This window comes from Dendropsophus ebraccatus, chromosome 2 (assembly GCF_027789765.1).
Source record: "Dendropsophus ebraccatus isolate aDenEbr1 chromosome 2, aDenEbr1.pat, whole genome shotgun sequence".
Classification (NCBI taxonomy): Eukaryota; Metazoa; Chordata; class Amphibia; order Anura; family Hylidae; genus Dendropsophus; species Dendropsophus ebraccatus.
This window is the reverse complement of record NC_091455.1, coordinates 209,289,506-209,311,440: the sequence shown is the minus strand read 5'-3', so window position 1 is coordinate 209,311,440 and position 21,935 is coordinate 209,289,506. Positions and strand designations below refer to the sequence as shown.

Genomic DNA, 21,935 nt, shown 5'->3' with positions numbered 1-21,935 from the left:
AGTTCGGCACAGTTTTTCCTATGGTGGGTGTTGTATGCGAGCAGGCAGGTCCTTCACACACACATGAGGCCTCTTCTCATCCTCACCCTCCATAGTTATCATATATGCTCTTGGTGTAACTGAATGTTATGCTATTGGAGGGTCTTATGGGGTCCACAACCTCTGGATGGATAACATTTGACCAGCCCCAAACGTGTTATGAGAATAAGAAGCACCCAGCTGGGCACTTCTCTTCTCAGCTTAGGGTGCATTTACACAGACGGATTTATCTGACAGATTTTGGAAGCCAAAGCCAGGAATGGATTTGAAAAGAGGATAGATCCCAGTCTTTCCTTTATGACCTGATCCCCGTTTATAGTCTGTTCCTGGTTTGGGCTTCAAAGATCTGTCAGATAAATCTGTCTGTGTAAACGCACCATTACTGCTCTCATTGTCTGTGTGTAGAGATGAGCGCAGCTGGAGCGACATTGGAATACTGGTGGCTGGAGAAGTTGAATGCAGCCCTAGGGAGTCCAAGAAAACATGCATATGGCCTATGGCAGGACTCCCGAGGGCTGTATCCAACTTCTTTAGCCACCGGTAAGCAAATTCTGAGCAAGCAGACATGAGCATGCTCAAGTGGTGCTCATCTCTATATATAGTCTATGGAGTCCATCTTATGTAGAGAACCGCTCAGCTGTAGGCTTCTCCCATTGATAGGGGTCCGAACACCCAGACACCGACCGATCAAAACTTTTCACACCTGTCAAATGTTTTTAAAGTGATAATAATGTTTTCTGTAAGAGACTGGAAATCCACATTAAAGAGGTTATCCAGCGCTACAAAAACATGGCCACTTTTCCCCCTACTGTTGTCTCCAGTTCAGGTGCGGTTTGCAATTAAGCTCTATTTACTTCAATGGAACTGAGTTTCAAAACCCCACCCAAACTGGAGACAACAGTAGGGGGAAAGTGGCCATGTTTTTGTAGCGCTGGATAACCCCTTTAAAGTAGAACTTGGAAGGATCATTCCAGACTGAACTAACCGAAATTAAAAGTTCATTGCTTTCTTTAATGGTCACGGGCAACAGAAGTGGCGGCGGCAATGAACCCGGGCAGCTGGATGCGGGAAATGAGCTGTCGGCCCTTGTTTGCAGCTGTCTGAACTCTCTCCTCTCCCACTTAAGTATGTTGGGCACCCCTTGAGTGAATGAGAATTGCTATTGAATTCCTGTCAGGCGCTTAGAATAGAAGGGATTTACCATTAGTTAAAAAGGGTTTCATTGTCATTCAGAATCTATCCGAAATAATTTATTGGTAGATTGTAGATTGGAACATTCTAAAATGGAATGGAGAAAAAGAAGGGCGATCTATAAATCGACTGTGGAGGTGTAAATTTTTCATGTGCATACACATACACTACTATCCTTACTTATATGCATAAAAAAAATAAAAATAAAAAATATGTATATATATTATATAATATATTATACACACACACACACACACACACACACACACATATATATATATTGTCTTCATGATGTGGTGGTGCCTGTGGACTGCAGTTAAATTAGTAAATTTATTCTGGCAAAAAAATATCTTTGAAATCAACTGGTTTCTGAAACTAATATAAATTTGTAACGTGCTTCTCTTTAAGAATCTCCATTATTCCATTACTTTTCAGCTGCTGTATGTCCTGCAGGAAGCAGTGTATTCTTTCCAGTCTGACACAGTGCTGCCACCTCTGTCCATGTCAGGAACTGCCCAGAGCAGCAGCAAATCTCCATAGAAAACCTCTCCTGCTCTGGACAGTTCCTGACATGGACAGAGATGGCAGCAGAGAGCACTGTGTCAGATTGGAGAGAATACACCACTTCCTGCAGGACATACAGCAGTGGATAACTGGAGATTTATATAACTTTTTGATACCAATTTATTTTAAAGAAAGTAATTTTCTCTGGAGTATCCTTAATAATTATGACCCCCCCCCCCCCCTCATCTACTTTATACCTTCTTATTTCATTGCTTTGACTACAGTTGCAGGCCTGAAGCTGAGATTTTATATCTGAGCAGACATCATCATGAAGAATAAGCTTCATCTTCTTGCTCAATCCAATGCTATACTGTTATTAAATGTAAAAGAAACACTAAAACTGTGCAGGGCTCAGACCTAAACGGAGGAGTCAGGCAGGAAATGATGATCTCCAGACATGGAGTACGTTATATTCCTTGGAAGATCTTCAGAGTTTGGGCTTTAAAGGGGTTAGCCTTCAATTCAACTCATCAATAGTAGAAGAGAAACCTTGTTCTTTCTAACTCATCCACCTGTAAAAAACACTACTTAGTTACAAACTAAATACAAACTAAATACAGTACCTTATTATATGCTCTGATATTGCCTCAGCTACAGTTACAGACCTCAAGCTGACATCTTATATCTGAGCAGATAACATCATAATGGAAACAGTCTCATCTTCTTTTTGTATCCAATGTTTTATTTTCATATGTAACCGAAACCAAAACTGTGCAGAGCTCAGACACAAACAGAGGAGTCTGGCAGCAAATGACGATCTCCAGACTTGGAGTGATTGACATACCCTGTGGGTGTCGTCTTAGCTCATGCTATTAAAGAGAATGTGTCATCAGAAAATGACTTATTGTGTCAATAATGTTTTTTATGTTAAATATATTTTTTAAGATTTTTTGGTGACTTTTTTTTCTAATTTCTAATTTTTCTATCTATTATAAAATAATCCTGATATCTTGCAGTTTTCATTCTCGCCACTGGGGCTAAAATTAGGCTGAGACTTCCTGTTGTGTCTGTGGTGATAAGAGGAAGCTGCTGTAAAATGATCTGTACAGCACTGCAGTGTCATGTGACACCAGTAGATAGAGGAGACAATAGCAGCTCCCTGTGGAATGACCTCTTCACAGGTCACAGAGCGCGCTCAATAATGTCTCACATTCATCTCAAGAGGACAGAGTATGTCTATTGTAGTCTATGTCCATGAGTCTTGCTGTAAAGTATTTCTCTAAATGCTGTTAAGAACAGCCCAGGCAAGATGGCTGCCTCCATAACAATGTCCAAAAGTGAAATAATAAAATAAATTACAGCCATAAAATAGAAATAGATTAAAATAAAAGAAGTTTTAGTATCTGACTCTAATCAGTCAAAGAAAATTTAGGTGACACATTCCCTTTAAAACTGAGAGACAGTGGTCGTCTGTAGCACACTATACACAGCTCCTAGTGCTTCCAGCATTGCACACATTCGCTCCAGCAGAATCTTCCGGAAATCCGTGCTCCCTCTTTATAACACTTTGCAATATGTGGTTGAGCTGCACTGTGCACCCCGATGGCTTGTGTCTCCTCCCGCTCTGCTCCCTCTCTCCTTCCCTGTCTATCTGACTCACTCTCTCTCTCCTCCTTCTAGAATCCTCTTAGACTTTAATTTCAAAATGTCTTTTCCCTCCTTTTCCGTCTAAACCACATTTCTGCAGGAGGGTCCACATTGAATGTTCTGGAAGAAACCCTGTCACGTTGCTGCAGTTCAGGGTCAGACTGCAGCCACAAGGTACGGCAGGGGAGTTTCATCCTCTCTTTGTTATGCTTTCTATGACACATGACATATACAGGATCCTATCTGTCATTATACCGCTGTGGATGTGTTGTGTCCACCATGCGTCTTTGCATCTCTGTGCATGGCTTCTTTACATATTATACTTTTGCTTGCATGCTTTTGAATGGGCAGATGTTTGCCCTTTACTTTGGCTTGTGCTTTCTGCCGCTCACACATATCCCATAGTGCTGATGAAGTCCCCTCTCACAGCACACAGCGAAAGAAAGAAACTCCATCTGCATCCCCCTCCTCTCCTCCCCATCTGCATTTTACTATATGAAAGCATTCAGATTATTGGGGATTTTTTTTACCTTTTTAAATATGTTATGTATATGTATATGAAATAGAGGTAATGTGTGTATAAGCCCCTGTCTGAAGTGGATCTGCTATGATTTGGAAGGTGAGGGAGACTTCCTGGGTCAGAGTACAGGGCTGTAGACCCCGCTATGCAGACCAGGCTCCTCCTCCACTCCCCCTCCCACCCAGTACAGGGAGCTCTTAAACCAAGTTACAATTTTTAAAAGTTGTGAGCTTTTCTTGCAAGCGCTGTCAATTCAAGTTACTCTTAAACCAAGGTGTGTGTATGTGTATGTATATATATATATATATATATATATATATATATATATATATATATATATATATATATACACACACTCTATTGGCGGTTTTTACTATAATACAGCATTCAGATTATTGGACTGGATTCAGATTTGTCTTCTATATATATTTTTTTTCTTATAAAACCTGTTAATAGTTAAAGAGGCTCCTACAGGCTGGTGAAAGGTGAGGGAATATGGTGTTATTAAAAACTAGAGATCATGGCGCAAAAAATGACCATCCTAACAGCCCCGTACATGAAAAAATAAAAGTGCTATAAGAGTCACAATAAGGCCATTGTAATCACACCTATTTACAAAAAAAAGTTTTGCTGTTAATAAAAATACACAAAAACACAGAAAAATGCAACAGCTCACCGCAATGGCAAGATACAGACCCACTTCAGATATAAAAATAGTTAAAAACTTCCACAAAAATAATGAGACTCTTGGTTACCACTTGAAAATGGTGTAAACTACCCCACCACGTTACGGTGGCCTCATTCTCGGGATCGTCCTACACTGTACTATGGCCTCTCCATGGCATGAAATACGCCTATGCTCTGGGCATGCAAGATCTCTTAATAAAAATAGTAAAACATTAGAAAAGCTTTATAAACTGCATATCGCTGTATTCAGACCGACCTATAGAATAATGATTATATAATTTGCAGAATTGTGTTGTTTTTTTTCCAAATTTCACCCCACAAATGATATTTTGGTGGTTCTTTCACACATGTTATGATAGATTGAAAGACGTCATTACATAATGCACCTGTTCCTAAAAAAAAACAAGCCCCCATATGGCCCTGTAGATGGGAAAATAAAAAAATTATAGCTCTTAGAAGGCGAGGAGGAAAAAAAAACAAAAACGAGAAACTGTAAATTGGCCCGGTCCTTAAGGCCATTTTGGGCTCTGTTCTTAAAGGGTTAATGAGAATCTGTCACTAGGTTTATTCTGCCTTAAATGAGGGCAGCATAAACTAGTGACAGAAATGCTGAACAGATCGGTGTATTACTTATATTATTCTCTTCAGCCGTTCTCCTAATATGCAGGAGAATAGGATTGTTGCCACACCCCTCCCCCCGCCCTCCAGCTGCTGATTGACAGGTGACTGCTTATACACAGCATTGATAACTGCCAATCAGCAGCCGGTGGGCGGAGTTTTCTGTTTTTCATGAATATCCAGGACTACTGAGCTCATGCACATAATGCAGAGGACTACATATTGTCCATGTTATTTAGGAGGAGATCTCTGGATCAGCTGCACAGAACAATGTAAGTGATACATCATCCTGTTCAGTTTGTCTGTCATTAGTTTATGCTGCACGGAGATAGGACACCATCATCCTACTGACAGAGTCTCTTTAAGCTCCGCCACGGGGAAGGCTCTGAAATGGATAGAATTGTCCTCTTAGGAGTTGGGTTTGTGGTCCAGTTCAGGATTAAATTAGGGCTGGTTTACAGAGGCATATTGTCTGTATATTGTGTGCTGGAGAATGGGAATAGATCCCAGTAAAGGTTCATATGGGGGGGATGAAGGAAATGTCAGTCTTTGTTGTGTACAGATCTCGAGTTTATTTATCACACTCCATTTACTCTTTTGGGCGATCATTTCTATACTGGGACCTGTTTCCATACTGGAAACTCAACCTTAATTAAAAATTATTTAATTTAGCTTGTAATGATCTAGAAAATCTGATCATTCTGCACCTAGCGGTGTGACCATGTGTGGGATCCTCAGTGCAAATCTTTTAAAAAAAATGTTTTTATTATTTTTTAATGACCTGAAGGTTCGGCCCCATGAAACGATAATGTAGAGGTGCAGCTCTCACTTGTCTTCTTGAGTGGTCATCAGAATAAGAGAATATAATAACCTTTAATTCCTTCCTCCCGGTAACCAGATACGTTACACTCGCTCGGAGAGAGATATTGCCTCTGCCCTGACAAAGTTGACAAGTCGAAACTGTAAGATTTTTAAAACAAGCCGTGGAGTTTTCAGGTTCATGTCCGCGCCTTTTATCTTTTCTGACAGCGTGCATAGGGATTTAATAGGAGTCATGTTGGTTTTAAGCAGCGTAATATACTTCTTTTTACCCTACGTGTCAAGCACTAGATAGACAGTGACTGCAGGGCATGAAATCTGCTTTTTTCACAATTGGTAATATTGCCTGTCACCCCGGAGCCAGAGGTGTTGATCATGGCTGCGACAAGGTTTCTTTTATGACAACGGCTGCGATTGTTGCCTTCTGGACAATCAGATGTTGGGTAAAAAAAATAAAAAAAAATAAATAATAAAACTGTATAACTTCTAGAATAAAGAAATGAGGTTGGTTCTTATGACTATATATATATACGTTTGTTTTAGACAAGATAATATGTTCTAAGCGTACATTCTATTTGTAGAATACTTTGTAATCCTGGAGCAATAATACATTTATACATGTATTTAATTGCTTCTATTTCATTGTGGTTAGAAGAAGAAGAAAAAATAAAAATAAAAAAAAAGAAATAAATATTATATATATATATATATATATATATATATATATATATATATATATATATATAGAACTAGATTTTTTTTTTTTTTAAATTAAGCCTTTAAAAACATTTGGACTCATCAGGGTAAATATTTTAGCACATACAATCATTTAGCAAACTTGTCTCCTTCTCCTGATAGTTCTTTTGTTTCAGTTGTTGACAGCTCGCGGTCCAGGTTACCGACCACTTCTGTGCTCTAAAGGCAGTGGTCTGGCTGGTGTATATGTTTATGTAACTGTAATTTATAAATATGTATACTATAACTATATGTCAGCATGGTAGCCTTGCATGTCCCTAACGGGACAGGGATATATATATATATATATATATATATATATATATATATATATATATATATATATATATATATATATATATATATATATATATATATATATATAAATATGTATATATAGAGAGAGAGAAAAAGGAGATTGAGGACAGCATCATTTTCCAAACACGTGCTAATTCTTTATTGTGCCAGTTTGCATAATACAGTGCAACGTTTCAGCTCGTTATCTTGAGCCTTTTTTCAAGCATATATATAATCAGTGTTATTATTATTATTATTATTTATGTATTATATATCAGTTGATCACTGATTTTTTTTTCCACCTTTAAAATCAAGTGTGTAATTTCCCTGCAGCACCACCGCAGGAGAAATGAAGCATTACATGGTAACTACTGTGATCAGCAGGTCTTTCTTGTATTTGATAGATGAGCGGCAGGTCCTCCATAACAGGAGACACCGTCCCCAGCTATTCCCTGATCTTAATAGTATATGAACAGAATTTATTACCTCTGAATTATCTAAGTTTTTTTACATTTTCCATTCAAACATTGCCTTTTAAGTAAACCCTAGTAACTTTTCCTATCTAGTCTTTTTTAGAATATATATATAATTTTTTATAATTTTTTTCATATTTAAATGTTCAGATATACAATTTAAATATACTGTATTCCTTTTAAAAGGGCAGTGGTAAAACTTGAAAATTCATAGATTAACATTTCTCTGCTTGTTATTATGGTTTCTGTCTAATTCCAAATTAAGCTTTTCACTTATTTTTGTACGTTGCATCTATTATTATTAACTGTGAAAAAAATGTAAAACATCAATTTTTCTTTGGCTTAAAGTGGGAAGTTAAGAAGAGCCTCGGTAATTTACTGCGGCATGCACCCTTTTAAATTATTCCAAACCTGTAAATCAGTTTTATTGAAATGTTCTCTGCCTCGGGCTGGCTACTTTTTTTTCCTCTGACAGTTGCCCTTCTGCATTCTGATAAGATATTACAGTCACTGTCTCTTCACCTTTTTTTTTTTTCTGCCAGTGCTGTTAATTTTTCCTCCTATAGAGAGAGAGCTCAGGATTGTCCTAGTAATTTTCCCCTTTTATTTTAATTAGTTGTATGTAACTTATTCATCATGATTTTAAAAAAAAAATTAATGATTACTTAAAATTGAAAAGAGAATAAAAATTACATAAAATTGTGGGAAAAAAAAAAAAAAAAAAGATTACCATCTACATCGGCGGTGCATAACCTGTCGCCCTCCAAATATAGCAAAAACTAAATTTCCCATTGTGCCTTGACAGCCATAGGCCATATGGGCTTGATGGGAATTATAGTTTTGCAGTAACAGGCGGGTTGTAGGTTGTGCACCACTGATCTACAGTGGGGAAAAAAGTATTTAGTCAGTCACCAATAGTGCAAGTTCCACCACTTAAAAAGATGAGAGGCGTCTGTAGTTGACACCATATGTAGACCTCAAGTATGGGAGACAAAATGAGAAAACAAATCCAGAATATCACATTGTCTGATTTTGTAAGAGTTTATTTGCAAATTATGGTGGAAAAGAAGTATTTGGTCAGTAACAAAATTTCATCTCAATACTTTGTTCTATCTGTCTCATTTGTTGGCAATGACAGGTCAAACGTTTTCTGTAAGTTTTCACAACGTTGGCACACACTGTTGTTGGTATGTTGGCCCATTCCTCCATGCAGATCTCCTCTAGAGCAGTGATGTTTTGGGGCTGTCGCTTGGCAACTCGGACTTTCAACTCCCTCCAAAGGTTTTCTATAGGGTTGAGTTCTGGAGACTGGCTCGGCCACTCCAGGACCTAGAAATGCTTCTTATGAAGCCACTCCTTCGTTGCCCTGGCGGTGTGCTTTGGATCATTGTCATGTTGAAAGACCGAGCCACGTTACATCTTCAATACCCTTGCTGATGGAAGGAGGTTTGCACTCAAAATCTCACAATACATGGCCCCATTCATTCTTTCATGTACCCGGATCAGTCGTCCTGGCCCCTTTGCAGAGAAACAGCCCCCAAGCATGATGTTTCTACCCCCAATGCTTTACAGTAGGTATGGTGTTTGATGGATGCAACTCAGTATTCTTTTTCCTCCAAACACGACAAGTTGTGTTTCTACCACACAGTTCCACTTTGGTTTCATCAGACCATAGGACATTCTCCCAATACTCTTCTGGATCATCCAAATGCTCTCTAGCAAACTTCAGACGGGCCCGGACATGTACTGGCTTAAGCAGTGGTACACGTCTGGCACTGCGGGATCTGAGTCCCTGTCGGCGTAGTGTGTTACATATGGTAGGCGTTGTTACATTGGTCCCAGCTCTCTGCAGTTCACTCACTAGGTCCCCCCGCGTGGTTCTGGGATTTTTACTCACCGTTTTGTGATCATTTTGACCCTACGGGTGAGATTTTGCGTGGAGCCCCAGATCGAGGGAGATTATCAGTGGTCTTGTATGTCTTCCATTTTCTAATTATTGCTCCCACAGTTGATTTCTTCACTCCAAGCTGGTTGCCTATTGCAGATTCAGTCTTCCCAGCCTGGTGCAGGGCTACAATTTTGTTTCTGGTGTTCTTTGACAGCTCTTTGGTCTTCACCATAGTGGAGTTTGGAGTCTGACTGTTTGAGGGTGTGCACAGGTGTCTTTTTATACTGATAACTAGTTTAAACAGGTGCCATTACTACAGGTAATGAGTGGAGGAAAGAGGAGACTAAAGAAGAAGTTACAGGTCTGTGAGAGCCAGAAATCTTGATTGTTTGTAGGTGACCAAATACTTATTTTCCACCATAATTTGCAAATAAATTCTTACAAAATCATATAATGTAATTTTCGCGATTTGTTTTCTCATTTTGTCTCCCATAGTTGAGGTCTACCTATGATGTAAATTACAGACGCCTCTCATCTTTTTAAGTGAGAGAACTTGCACTATTGGTGACTGACTAAATACTTTTTTCCCCACTGTACATCATTGTCCGCATCCAGTCTGCCTTAGTCAATTTGGATCTAGTGACGTGGATGGTGATTTGAATAACTAGACTAGAATAATCTAATACAATGCTGATTTTAATACTGAAAAGGCACATACTTTTATATAAAACTTATATGAATGCTTCCATTAGAAAACCAGAAGGGGATGGTGGACTGAACAGCTCACACACAGTTTTTTGTGTCTTTAGCAAAAGCAGCAGCTCAGAACTGGGGACAGGAGACAGAAAAAGTAATTACATGTATAAAATGAATTGTTAGTCTCCAGAAGGGGGTCTGATTTAACATGTATTTTACCTGAGGGGAAACCAATTTTAATTTATCACAGGAAAATGGTAGTAAAAGTTTTGTGATTGCTACAAAATTTTCAAAAATTTTGTCACAAAACCTATTTATAAATTTACCCTTTTTTTAGTTTATATTGTTTTAATATAAGCAGTCATTACTGCTATTATGTATACCAAATATTTTATTGCATATGAATGGCATGTGAGTTGCTCTCCATGACTCCAGTATGAAGAATTTTGATTCATATTTTAAATTAAATGTGTTTTCTGGTGATTTAAACAAACAAAAATGATATATGGATAGGGAGTTTAAAATAAAATAGTTTGATACTCACCTCCCCTGATCCCCTGCAGTGGCTGCATAAACACTCCTAGTCCTTACCAGTTCCTGTGACACATCATCCTAACTGGAACGGCACTGCACAGTCATTCCTGCCATGTTACAGGAAGTAGTGCAAAAACCTGTGAACCTGGAACCATCAAAATTGTGTGTGATCAGGGTAAGTGAGTATCTCTTCTTTTCGTGTTTTTTTTTTTTTTTACATCAGCCATCTATTTAAAACCAAAATGATATTCTCAGGCAAAAAATACGTATAGAAAATATATCCTTTTTGTTTTGTATATATTACAGTAAAATAAAATTAAAAAAGGAAAAAAAAAAATATATAATATTTATTTTACTATAAACTCTAACCCCTCCACCCACACATTTTTTGACACTTTATATATTATTTCAACCACTGTTGAGCATCGAGCGTGGAAAATTGACACTGTAACAACAGATAGGGGTTTGTTTATTTATTTATAAGGCTTTTTTTTTTATCTGTGTTTTTATTTTGCTGAGTCAAATGTTACTTGAAGTTATGAGTTACCTAGAGTGAGGGTTCTGATATAGGCCTTGTTGAGGCTGGATGTGTTCACATTTAATCTTTCCCTGCAAAGACAGCCTGAAGACTGCTCTGATTTGTGCCTTGTCAGCCACACTGCAGTAGAGGAACGTGTGAATGTTTTCAATTCTACTTGAGAATCAGCATTCTAGATTTTAACCCCATCGTTGTCTCCCTTAGGACCCATGCATGTTCCTATTGGAAAAAAAATAAAATATAATACATGTTCCCTTTAAAATGGAGGTCTATGGGTGGATTAGGCAGCTAGCGTACAGAGCATCTGATTATAAAACACCCGGGCACTGTGTCTATATAATTTATTACTATATCTGTACGGTTCTGCCACACTGGTAGCTGATAGACATCCAGGAAGTGAAGAAAACCGGCCTCTGTGCCAATTCACATTGTCTCCTGCCCCCACTGCTCTCCCACCTTAGGAGACAAAAAAATACGTCCTTCTGTCTCACATTGTGTGTGTTTGCTGAGTACAGGCTGATGATGCAGACAGGGGGCAGGGTGTGATGTCACAGGAGGCGGGGCTGGATCCCCCAATCCCCTGAGTGATCCACCATCTCTGACCGGCCAGAAGCAGCTGATGCAACTTCACTGATTGTGCATAAGTCTGCAGTGAAATTAGGGCTGTGTTCACACATGTTGGAGTTTCATTGCAGTTCTGCAGCGTATTCACAAAAATGATGCAGTAACACAATTATATGATGCTAAACGGCAGAGAGGATCAGAGCCGGCACTGCCAATCCCATCTGCTCAAAAAACAAGACATAAACAGTATATCCCATGTAAGATAATATTGTATAAAGTCCTTATTCTGGGGCTCCTGCAGAGGTAATACAGGAGCTGGGACAGATACTATAAGCAGAAGCACCGATACAGGGAATACAAGAGCTGGGACAGATACTATAAGCAGAAGCACCGGTACAGGGAATATGGGGTCTGGGACAGATACTATAAGCAGAAGCACCTGTAGAGGGAATACAAGAGCTGGGACAGATACTATAAGCAGAAGCACCTGTAGAGGGAATACAGCAGCTGGGACAGATACTATAAGCAGAAGCACCTATACAGGGAATATGGGGGCTGGGACAGATACTATAAGCAGAAGCACCTGTACAGGGAATATGGGGGCTGGGACAGATACTATAAGCAGAAGCACCTGTACAGGGAATATGGGGGCTGGGACAGATACTATAAGCAGAAGCACATGTAGAGGGAATACAGGAGCTGGGACAGATACTATAAGCAGAAGCACCGGTACAGGGAATACAAGAGCTGGGACAGATACTATAAGCAGAAGCACCTGTACAGGGAATACAAGAGCTGGGACAGATACTATAAGCAGAAGCACCGGTACAGGGAATACAAGAGCTGGGACAGATACTATAAGCAGAAGCACCTGTAGAGGGAATACAGGAGCTGGGACAGATACTATAAGCAGAAGCACCAGTACAGGGAATACAAGAGCTGGGACAGATACTATAAGCAGAAGCACCTGTACAGGGAATATGGGGGCTGGGACAGATACTATAAGCAGAAGCACCTGTACAGGGAATACAAGAGCTGGGACAGATACTATAAGCAGAAGCACTTGTAGAGGGAATACAGGAGCTGGGACAGATACTATAAGCAGAAGCACATGTAGAGGGAATACAGGAGCTGGGACAGATACTATAAGCAGAAGCAGCTGTAGAGGGAATATGGGGGCTGGGACAGATACTATAAGCAGAAGCACCTGTACAGGGAATACAAGAGCTGGGACAGATACTATAAGCAGAAGCACTTGTAGAGGGAATACAGGAGCTGGGACAGATACTATAAGCAGAAGCACATGTAGAGGGAATACAGGAGCTGGGACAGATACTATAAGCAGAAGCAGCTGTAGAGGGAATATGGGGGCTGGGACAGATACTATAAGCAGAAGCATCTGTACAGGGAATACAAGAGCTGGGACAGATACTATAAGCAGAAGCACCTGTAGAGGGAATATGGGGGCTGGGACAGATACTATAAGCAGAAGCACCTGTAGAGGGAATACAAGAGCTGGGACAGATACTATAAGCAGAAGCACCTGTAGAGGGAATATGGGGGCTGGGACAGATACTATAAGCAGAAGCACCTGTAGAGGGAATACAAGAGCTGGGACAGATACTATAAGCAGAAGCACCTGTACAGGGAATATGGGGGCTGGGACAGATACTGAGCAGAAGCACAGAGTATATAGAGTAAAGAGAGTCTTGGTACAGATATCTTGTCCTGTCCTGTGTTACACTGATGTGAAAGGACATGGTGTAATGCTTCATCTCTCCAGTGGTGGCGCTGCAGGGATTTTGAACAATTACACACCACAGCTGATTCCAGGAGGTGGACTCGATTACCCGATTCTAGAAAGACGACTTCTTCTAGAAACAGTTCCTGGCATTGTACCAGGTGATAGCGCCTCAGTCGCAGTACCAGACACAGCCTAAGGACATGTAGGACTCCATTTCTAACAGCAAGCAGCCATGTTTTTTTTTTTTTTTTCACCTCTAGCAAAGTGGTGTTGTTCCAGCACATTCCACAGAGTCCTATGTACAGGATTATATAATACCGCCTATCATTTAATAGGAATGGGAAACATCATTAAGTTTTGCCGTTTAAGTTAATTGGAAATGAAGGTTGTCAGCAAGTAAAATATACTTTTTTTTATCAGAATGTAATTTGCGGCAGACGCCTCTTTATCTTCTATATATTTTATATATAAAGGTTTGCTTATTAAGGAAAATAATTGCCGACTTCGGGTGGCTTCCTCCGTAATGAAAACATCATTTCTTCTTTTAATAAAACTGTTTGTTTGATTCCTTATTAAACTTCTCACTTTTTCCACTTAGTTTCTCACAAAGAAAAATGTTGCAGGGACGTTGCGGCAGATTCCCAGTTTCCCACATATAGAGGATTGTCCCCTTGTGCGCTCTGTAGCGGTATAATCGTCCAGCTGTAATGTAGTTTATATTCAATGTCGCCTTCTGGTAGAGTAAATCAGCGCTCTATGTACAGGATTCATACACAGCAACCTGAGGAAAGAGTGGCTGCAGTATAAAGCATGGAACGGGGACAGAATGGCTGACACATGCCAGATTTAGTCCTTAACATAAATACTATCTGGTTTCAAATTATTATTTCTACATAGGGTATTCCAGTGTCATAAAATTACCTGTTACAATTATAGTAGTTATATTCCTGTATATAGGAGCATTATTATAGTAGTTATATTCTTGTATATAGCGGGCAGTATTATAGTAGTTATATTCCTGTATATAGGAGCAGTATTATAGTAGTTATATTTCTGTATATAGGGGGCAGTAATATAGTAGTTATATTCTTGTATATAGGAGGCAGTATTATAGTAGTTATATTCCTGTATATAGGGGGCAGTATTATAGTAGGTATATTCCTGTATATAGGGGCAGTATTATAGTAGTTATATTCATGTATATAGGGGACAGTATTATAGTAGTTATATTCCTGTATATAGAGTAGTATTATAGTAGTTATATTCCTGTATATAGAGCAGTATTATAGTAGTTATATTCTTTTATATAGGGGACAGTATTATAGTAGTTATATTCCTGTATATAGAGGGCAGTATTATAGTAGTTATATTCTTTTATATAGGAGCAGTATTATAGTAGTTATATTCTTTTATATAGGGGCAGTATTATAGTAGTTATTTTCCCGTATATAGGGGCAGTATTATAGTAGTTATATTCCTGTATATAGGAGGCAGTATTATAGTAGTTATATTCTTCTATATAGGAGCAGTATTATAGTAGTTATATTCCTGTATATAGGGGCAGTATTATAGTAGTTATATTTCTGTATATAGGAGGCAGTATTATAGTAGTTATATTCCTGTATATAGGAGCAGTATTATAGTAGTTATATTCCTGTATATAGGGGCAGTATTATAGTAGTTATATTCCTGTATATAGGAGGCAGTATTATAGTAGTTATATTCTTGTATATAGGAGCAGTATTATAGTAGTTATATTCCTGTATATAGGGGGCAGTATTATAGTAGTTATATTCCTGTATATAGGAGCAGTATTATAGTAGTTATATTCTTATACATAGGAGCCGTATTATAGTAGTTATATCCCTGTGTATAGGAGGCAGTATTATAGTAGTTATATTCCTGTATATAGGAGCAGTATTATAGTAGTTATATTACTGTATATAGGAGCAGTATTATAGTAGTTATATTCCTGTATATAGGAGCAGTATTATAGTAGTTATATCCCTTTATATAGGGGCAGTATTATAGCAGTTATATCCCTGTATATAGGGGAAGTATTATAGTAGTTATATTCCTGTATATAGGAGCAATATTATAGTAGTTATATTCTTGTATAAAGGAGCAGTATTATAGTAGTTATGTAGTAGAGTAGATAACAGAAACTGGGGCACTCACCTATACTTCCAAGCTGCATTATCTTTATTCTGTCAGACTACAATCCGAGTGGGCGTGAAACATCGTTCCGGGGGTGTAAGCGCCCGCTAATCAATCTGTCCTCCCTCACCCATGGATTGTAGTCTGACGGAATAAAGATATTGCAGCTTGGAAGTATCGGTGAGTGCCCCAGTTTCTGTTATCTACTCTGCTACATTGCATATCCTGCCTTTCAATTTCTGGGAGCACCCCAAGTACAAGCACACACAGGTCGGGTCAACCATACGTCCTCTATTGTTAGCGTTGCCAGCAGTGCCAACTGCACTCTACCTTTCCATTATAGTAGTTATATTGTATATAGGATACAGTGTTCTAGAAGTCATTTTCTTTTTCTTTTATTTCATAAACTCCTTATTATGGTCTTAGGTGTACATGTAGTCACTCGTAACATGTGACTATGATTCATGAACAAGGTTATAATTTTTTACCTACGTATAACATGTCTTTATTTTAAGATGTATATTTTTAAAGCTTCAGCGTGACTTTCTTTGTGCACTTTGTACAAGTGTGCCGCGTGCCGCCAAGCATCATTTAAAAGCTATTAAATACAATTAAGAATAAATTCACATTTTTAGAATTCCGTTGTCATGGCAACAATTAAACTTTTTTATCCCTTAATGGTTTGATGTTTTTGTTTTCCGCTGTGCCCTATTCCACCTATAGGACCCTTCGTAGTGGTAATTTTCTTTCCTTACATTGCTGTACTACTAGATTTAGCTCCTCGGCATGGACATTTAGCTCCAGGTTTAGCTCCAGGTTTGGACATTGGCTGAAGTAAAAATAAAGAAAGAAAAATAAAACCTCCCCACTCACCAAAGAAATTAGAAATATAGTGGCCTCTATGACTACATGTTCTGAGATATTTTCAGCTCCAGTCTATATTATTAAGGTATAGATTTTACCATATGGAAAGCAGATGGTGACTGATCCTCTATAGGGCACCTCCTCTATAAACTACACCACACAGGACACCTCCTCTATATACTACACCACACAGGACACCTCCTCTATATACTACACCACACAGGACACCTCCTCTATATACTACACCACACAGGACACCTCCTCTGTATACGACACCTTACAGGACACATCCTCTATATACTAAACCACACAGGACACCTCCTCTATATACTACACCACACAAGACACCTCCTCTGTATACTACACCACACAGGACACCTCCTTTATATACTACACCACACAGGACGCATCCTCTATACTACACCACACAGGGCACCTCCTCTATATGCTACACCACACAGGACACCTCCTCTATATACTACACCACACAGGGCACCTCCTCTATATGCTACACCACACAGGACGCATCCTCTATATACTACACCACACAGGACACATCCTCTATATACTACACCACACAGGACACATCCTCTATATACCACACCACACAGGACACATCCTCTATACTACACCACACAAGACACCTCTATATACTACACCACACAGGACACCTCCTCTATATACTACACCACACAGGACACCTCCTCTATATACTACACCACACAGGGCACATCCTCTATACTACACCACACAGGACACCTCCTCTATATACTACACCACACAGGACACCTCCTCTATATACTACACCACACAGGACACATCCTCTATATACTACACCACACAGGACACCTCCTCTATATACTACACCACACAGGACACATCCTCTATATACTACACCACACAGGACACCTCCTCTATATACTACACCACACAGGACACATCCTCTATATACTACACCACACAGGACACCTCCTCTATATACTACACCACACAGGACACCTCCTCTATATACTACACCACACAGGACACCTCCTCTATATGCTACACCACACAGGGCACCTCCTCTATATACTACACCACACAGGACACCTCCTCTATATACTACACCACACAGGACACCTCCTCTATATACTACACCACACAGGACACATCCTATATACTACACCACACAGGACATCTCCTCTATATACTACACCACACAGCACACCTCCTCTATATACTACACCACACAGGACACCTCCTCTATATACTACACCACACAGGACACCTACTCTATATACTGCACCACACAGGACACCTACTCTATATACTACACCACACAGGACACCTCCTCTATATACTACACCACACAGGACACCTCCTCTATACTACACCACACAGGGCACCTCCTCTATATACTACACCACACAGGACACCTCCTCTATATACTACACCACACAGGACACCTCCTCTATATACTACACCACACAGGACACCTCCTCTATATACTGCACCACACAGGGCACATCCTCTATACTACACCACACAGGACACCTCCTCTATATACTACACCACACAGGACACCTCCTCTATATACTGCACCACACAGGGCACATCCTCTATATACTGCACCACACAGGGCACATCCTCTATACTACACCACACAGGACCCCTCCTCTATATACTACACCACACAGGGCACATCCTCTATACTACACCACACCATTCTGATTGAGCCAGATCTCTGTGGCTTAGGGGTCATTTACACGCTCTTAAGACCATGGATGCTACTGAGTATAAAAACTGCAGGCTGGCATCAGGAACTCCGGGAGCTCCAAAATCTTTCTGCTACTGTTCTGACACGGCCTTGTGGTAGGAGTAGGAAGATTTGAACTTGTTAGGAGCTCCCTGCATCATAATCATATATGATTCCGGCCTGCCGCTTCACTCTCCACATCATTCGTGATCTTTGAGGTGTGTTAATGCCCCTCACTCATTCTTTCTCCCCGAGCAGAGGGGAACAGGAACTCTGTTTGACCACCCTGTCCACTCTTAAAGAAGCAGCACTCTTTTTTTTATTTCTTCCCCTGCTTGATATGTACACTTACCATTAAAGATCAGTTTCCAGCGGCTCAGCTTCATTCTGATCCTACAGCGCCATTCGGAACCAGCTGGCGGTGACGTCACAGCTCTTCTGACTCTCCTCTTTATCCATTGATTTTGAACATCAGAAGTCAGGGTCTCCAAGGCATCTCCATTAGAGCGTTCTCATACAGGTGCATTGAAGAGTCTGACTTCCAGCCACAGGCTGGCACACAGCCAATGAGAAGAGGTCACGTGGGCATCAGCGGGACCCGAACGGTGCCCTACCCCTGAAAGCAAGCCGCCCCCCCTGGAAACCCAACATCAGTGGTAAGTGTATATATCAGCCCTAACTTTTGAAAGGGTTATCCGCTGATATATCTGAGAGTTTTCATTGTTATAAATATCCATTTTACAAAAAATAACTTATTTCCAGCCCCTAGTTTCCTGAAGAAATTTGTTTTAGCTGTCGAGTTTTACTAGCGCTTTTACTTGCTCCACCATATCTAACAGAACACAAACGTCCAATAGAGCGATTCATTGGTGTCGCCATAGAGACCGTTCTTCACGCCGTAAGATAGATTGTATTTTGACACTTATCTCGATAAAAAAAAATTTCCCCTTTGCGGAACGGTTCGCGCACAGCGTAATCTTCTGATACATTCTCCCCTCCCTTTGTACTAAAAAAAAGTCGCCCAAAGTGTGCGAAAAGTACTCAAAATAGAGATCTCGAAAAAAAGATTAAAGTAGGCGCTCATTAATCTGTTTCAGAGCTATTAAGCATTCAGCTCGCAGCGTGAGCGTGTAAGGTGCAGACTTCTCCCATCAGTAATTCACAGCTGCAGAGCAGCGCTCTGTTTTATGGGTAAAAATGTGCCATGTTCTTAAGTCGACTGCCATTAGTCATAAGTACTCTACAAGCAGCTTAAAAGGATTAGGGACATTGGCAAGTGCCTTGTCAGGCATTAAATTCATTCCATTAATGTTGTAAAGGCGAAAGGAGACGCGCACATTTTTAACTCGGTCTGTACAGCGCCTTGTGACCACAGATCAACTTCGCGTCTGTACAGTCTGACAAGTGACACTTTATTTCTTGTGACATGTCTTGGGGTCAGCTGTCACTATGAACCGTGTCCTGTGATAAAGGAAAAGCCTACATAGATGTGTTGTATGTGATATTATTATTGATTGTATCACGTTATTCCTGTTCCTGTGATCACTGTGTCCACTAATAGGGCAATGCACTGTGTACCAACTTCTATAGGAGGGAGGAATGGAAGTGACAACTGCTCCAGCAAAGTTCTGTCTCCTCAAAGGGTTTAGAATTTTTAATCCCTATTCAGCTGTTCGTTAAACAATGTAATTCTTGACTAATAGCTAGTATAATACTGCTCATGATGGATTATTGTGTTATTCCTATCTTACTGCCCTATATCAATTTTAATCTTTCGTAATAGTTTACAATATGTACATGAATATAACTGCTATAATACTGCCCCCTATATACAGGAATATAACTATAATACTGTTCCTATATAGAAGAATATTACTACTATAATACTGCTCCTATATACAAGAATATATCTACTATAATACTGCTCCTATATACAAGAATATAACTACTATAATACTGCTACTATATACAATAATATAACTACTATAATACTGCTCCCTATATACAGGAATATAACTACTATAATACTGCTCCTATATATAAAACTATAACTACCATAATACTGCTCCTATATACAAGAATATAACTACTATAATACTGCTCCTATATACAAGAATATAACTACTATAATACTGTTCTTATATACAAGAATATAACTACTATAATACTGCTCCTATATACAGGAATATAACTACTATAATACTGCCTATATATACAGGAATATAACTACTATAATACTGTCCCCTATATACAAGAATATAACTACTATTATACTGCTCCTATATACAAGTATATAACTACTATAATACTGCTCCTATATACAAGAATATAACTACTATAATACTGCTCCTATATACAAGAATATAACTACTATAATACTGCTCCTATATACAAGTATATAACTACTATAAGGCTGGGTTTACACTACGTACGATTTCAGTCAGTATTGTGGTCCTCATATTGCAACCAAAACCAGGAGTGGATTAAAAACACAGAAAGGCTCTGTTCACACAACATTGAAAATGAGTGGATGGCCGCCATTTAATGGCAAATATTTGCTGTTATTTTAAAACAACGGCTGTTATATGTTATATATATATATAGTGTGTGTGTGTATATTAATATATTTATATTTGGTGATGAAGGACTGGTGTCATCCCCAGTTAAGCCTTCATTTCTTTATTCTTTGGATTCTTGGCAGCAGGTATATTAGCCGCCAGGTTGTAGACACCCTGTATAACACTTCCCCCCTCTAGTTTTACACAGATTCTCTTCACCGTGACATAATTTGCATCATATAAGCAGATTAACTTTACAAGCTCAGCTATTAATGGCGGTGACTTTCTATATTGACCTACGATAGAGAATAATTTAGTCAACGTAATTAAGTTAATTAATTGTCACACACTGATGAATGGAGTATTAGGAGGAAATTAAAAGCAAATAGAAAATCAACATCTGTTTGGTTTCCTATCATATTGTAGTGGATTTCCTTAAGATAGAGCGAATTAGAGCAGAGGAGCGTGCGGCGCTCTTAGAGGAACTTGTTAGAATTTTCGGAGCTAATTATTCCCCTAGTGGTCACCATTGTTTATCAGCCTAATTTCATTTTGATCACATGATCTAGTGTTGCTAAGAGGATTGCACGGTTTTTTTTTTATGTCATTTTTGAGAGGTATATATTCTATGTTTTACTGTGAGCTTTTCACTTAAAGGGATTGTGCCATCAGATAATGCCCTATTGTTTCATCATTTATATAAAAGGGAATGTGTCACCTAAATTTTATTTTACTGATCAGAATCAGATACTAAAACTTGTTTTTTTTATTGTAATCTGTTTCTATTTTCTCATTTAGCAAGACTAATGGATGTAGACAACAATAGACAGAGTCCTTGAAATGGATATGAAATATTACTGAGCGCGCTCTGTGATCTTTGAAAAGGTCATTCCACAGGGAGCTGCTATTGTCTCCTCTATTTATTGGTGTCACATGACACTGCAATGCTGTACAGATCACTTTACAGCAGCCTCCTCTTATCACCACAGACACAACAGGAAGTCTCAGCTTAGATTTAGCCCCAGTGGTGAGAATAAAAACTGCAAGAAATCAGGATTATTCTATAATATTACTCGGAAAATGAAAAATTCTTTAAAAATATGTTTAATATTTTAAAAAATATATTA

The 21,935-nt window shown here is 39.1% G+C and overlaps 1 protein-coding gene across 5 annotated transcripts in view; it reads left to right on the top strand.

Annotated features, from left to right (window-relative positions):
* PHF14 (PHD finger protein 14) overlaps positions 1 to 21,935 on the top strand; it is a 164,576-nt gene that overhangs the window by 103,618 nt on the left and 39,023 nt on the right. The window contains exon 19 of one of the 5 annotated variants that reach the window (XM_069959356.1): positions 3,482 to 3,556. The exons of the other annotated variants lie outside the window; for them this stretch is intronic. Within the exon in view, the coding sequence (XP_069815457.1) occupies positions 3,482 to 3,496 (15 nt within the window). The 3' untranslated portion in view covers positions 3,497 to 3,556. Of the gene's footprint in view, positions 1 to 3,481; positions 3,557 to 21,935 lie in introns of those variants that run through there. 5 annotated transcript variants of the gene reach the window in all.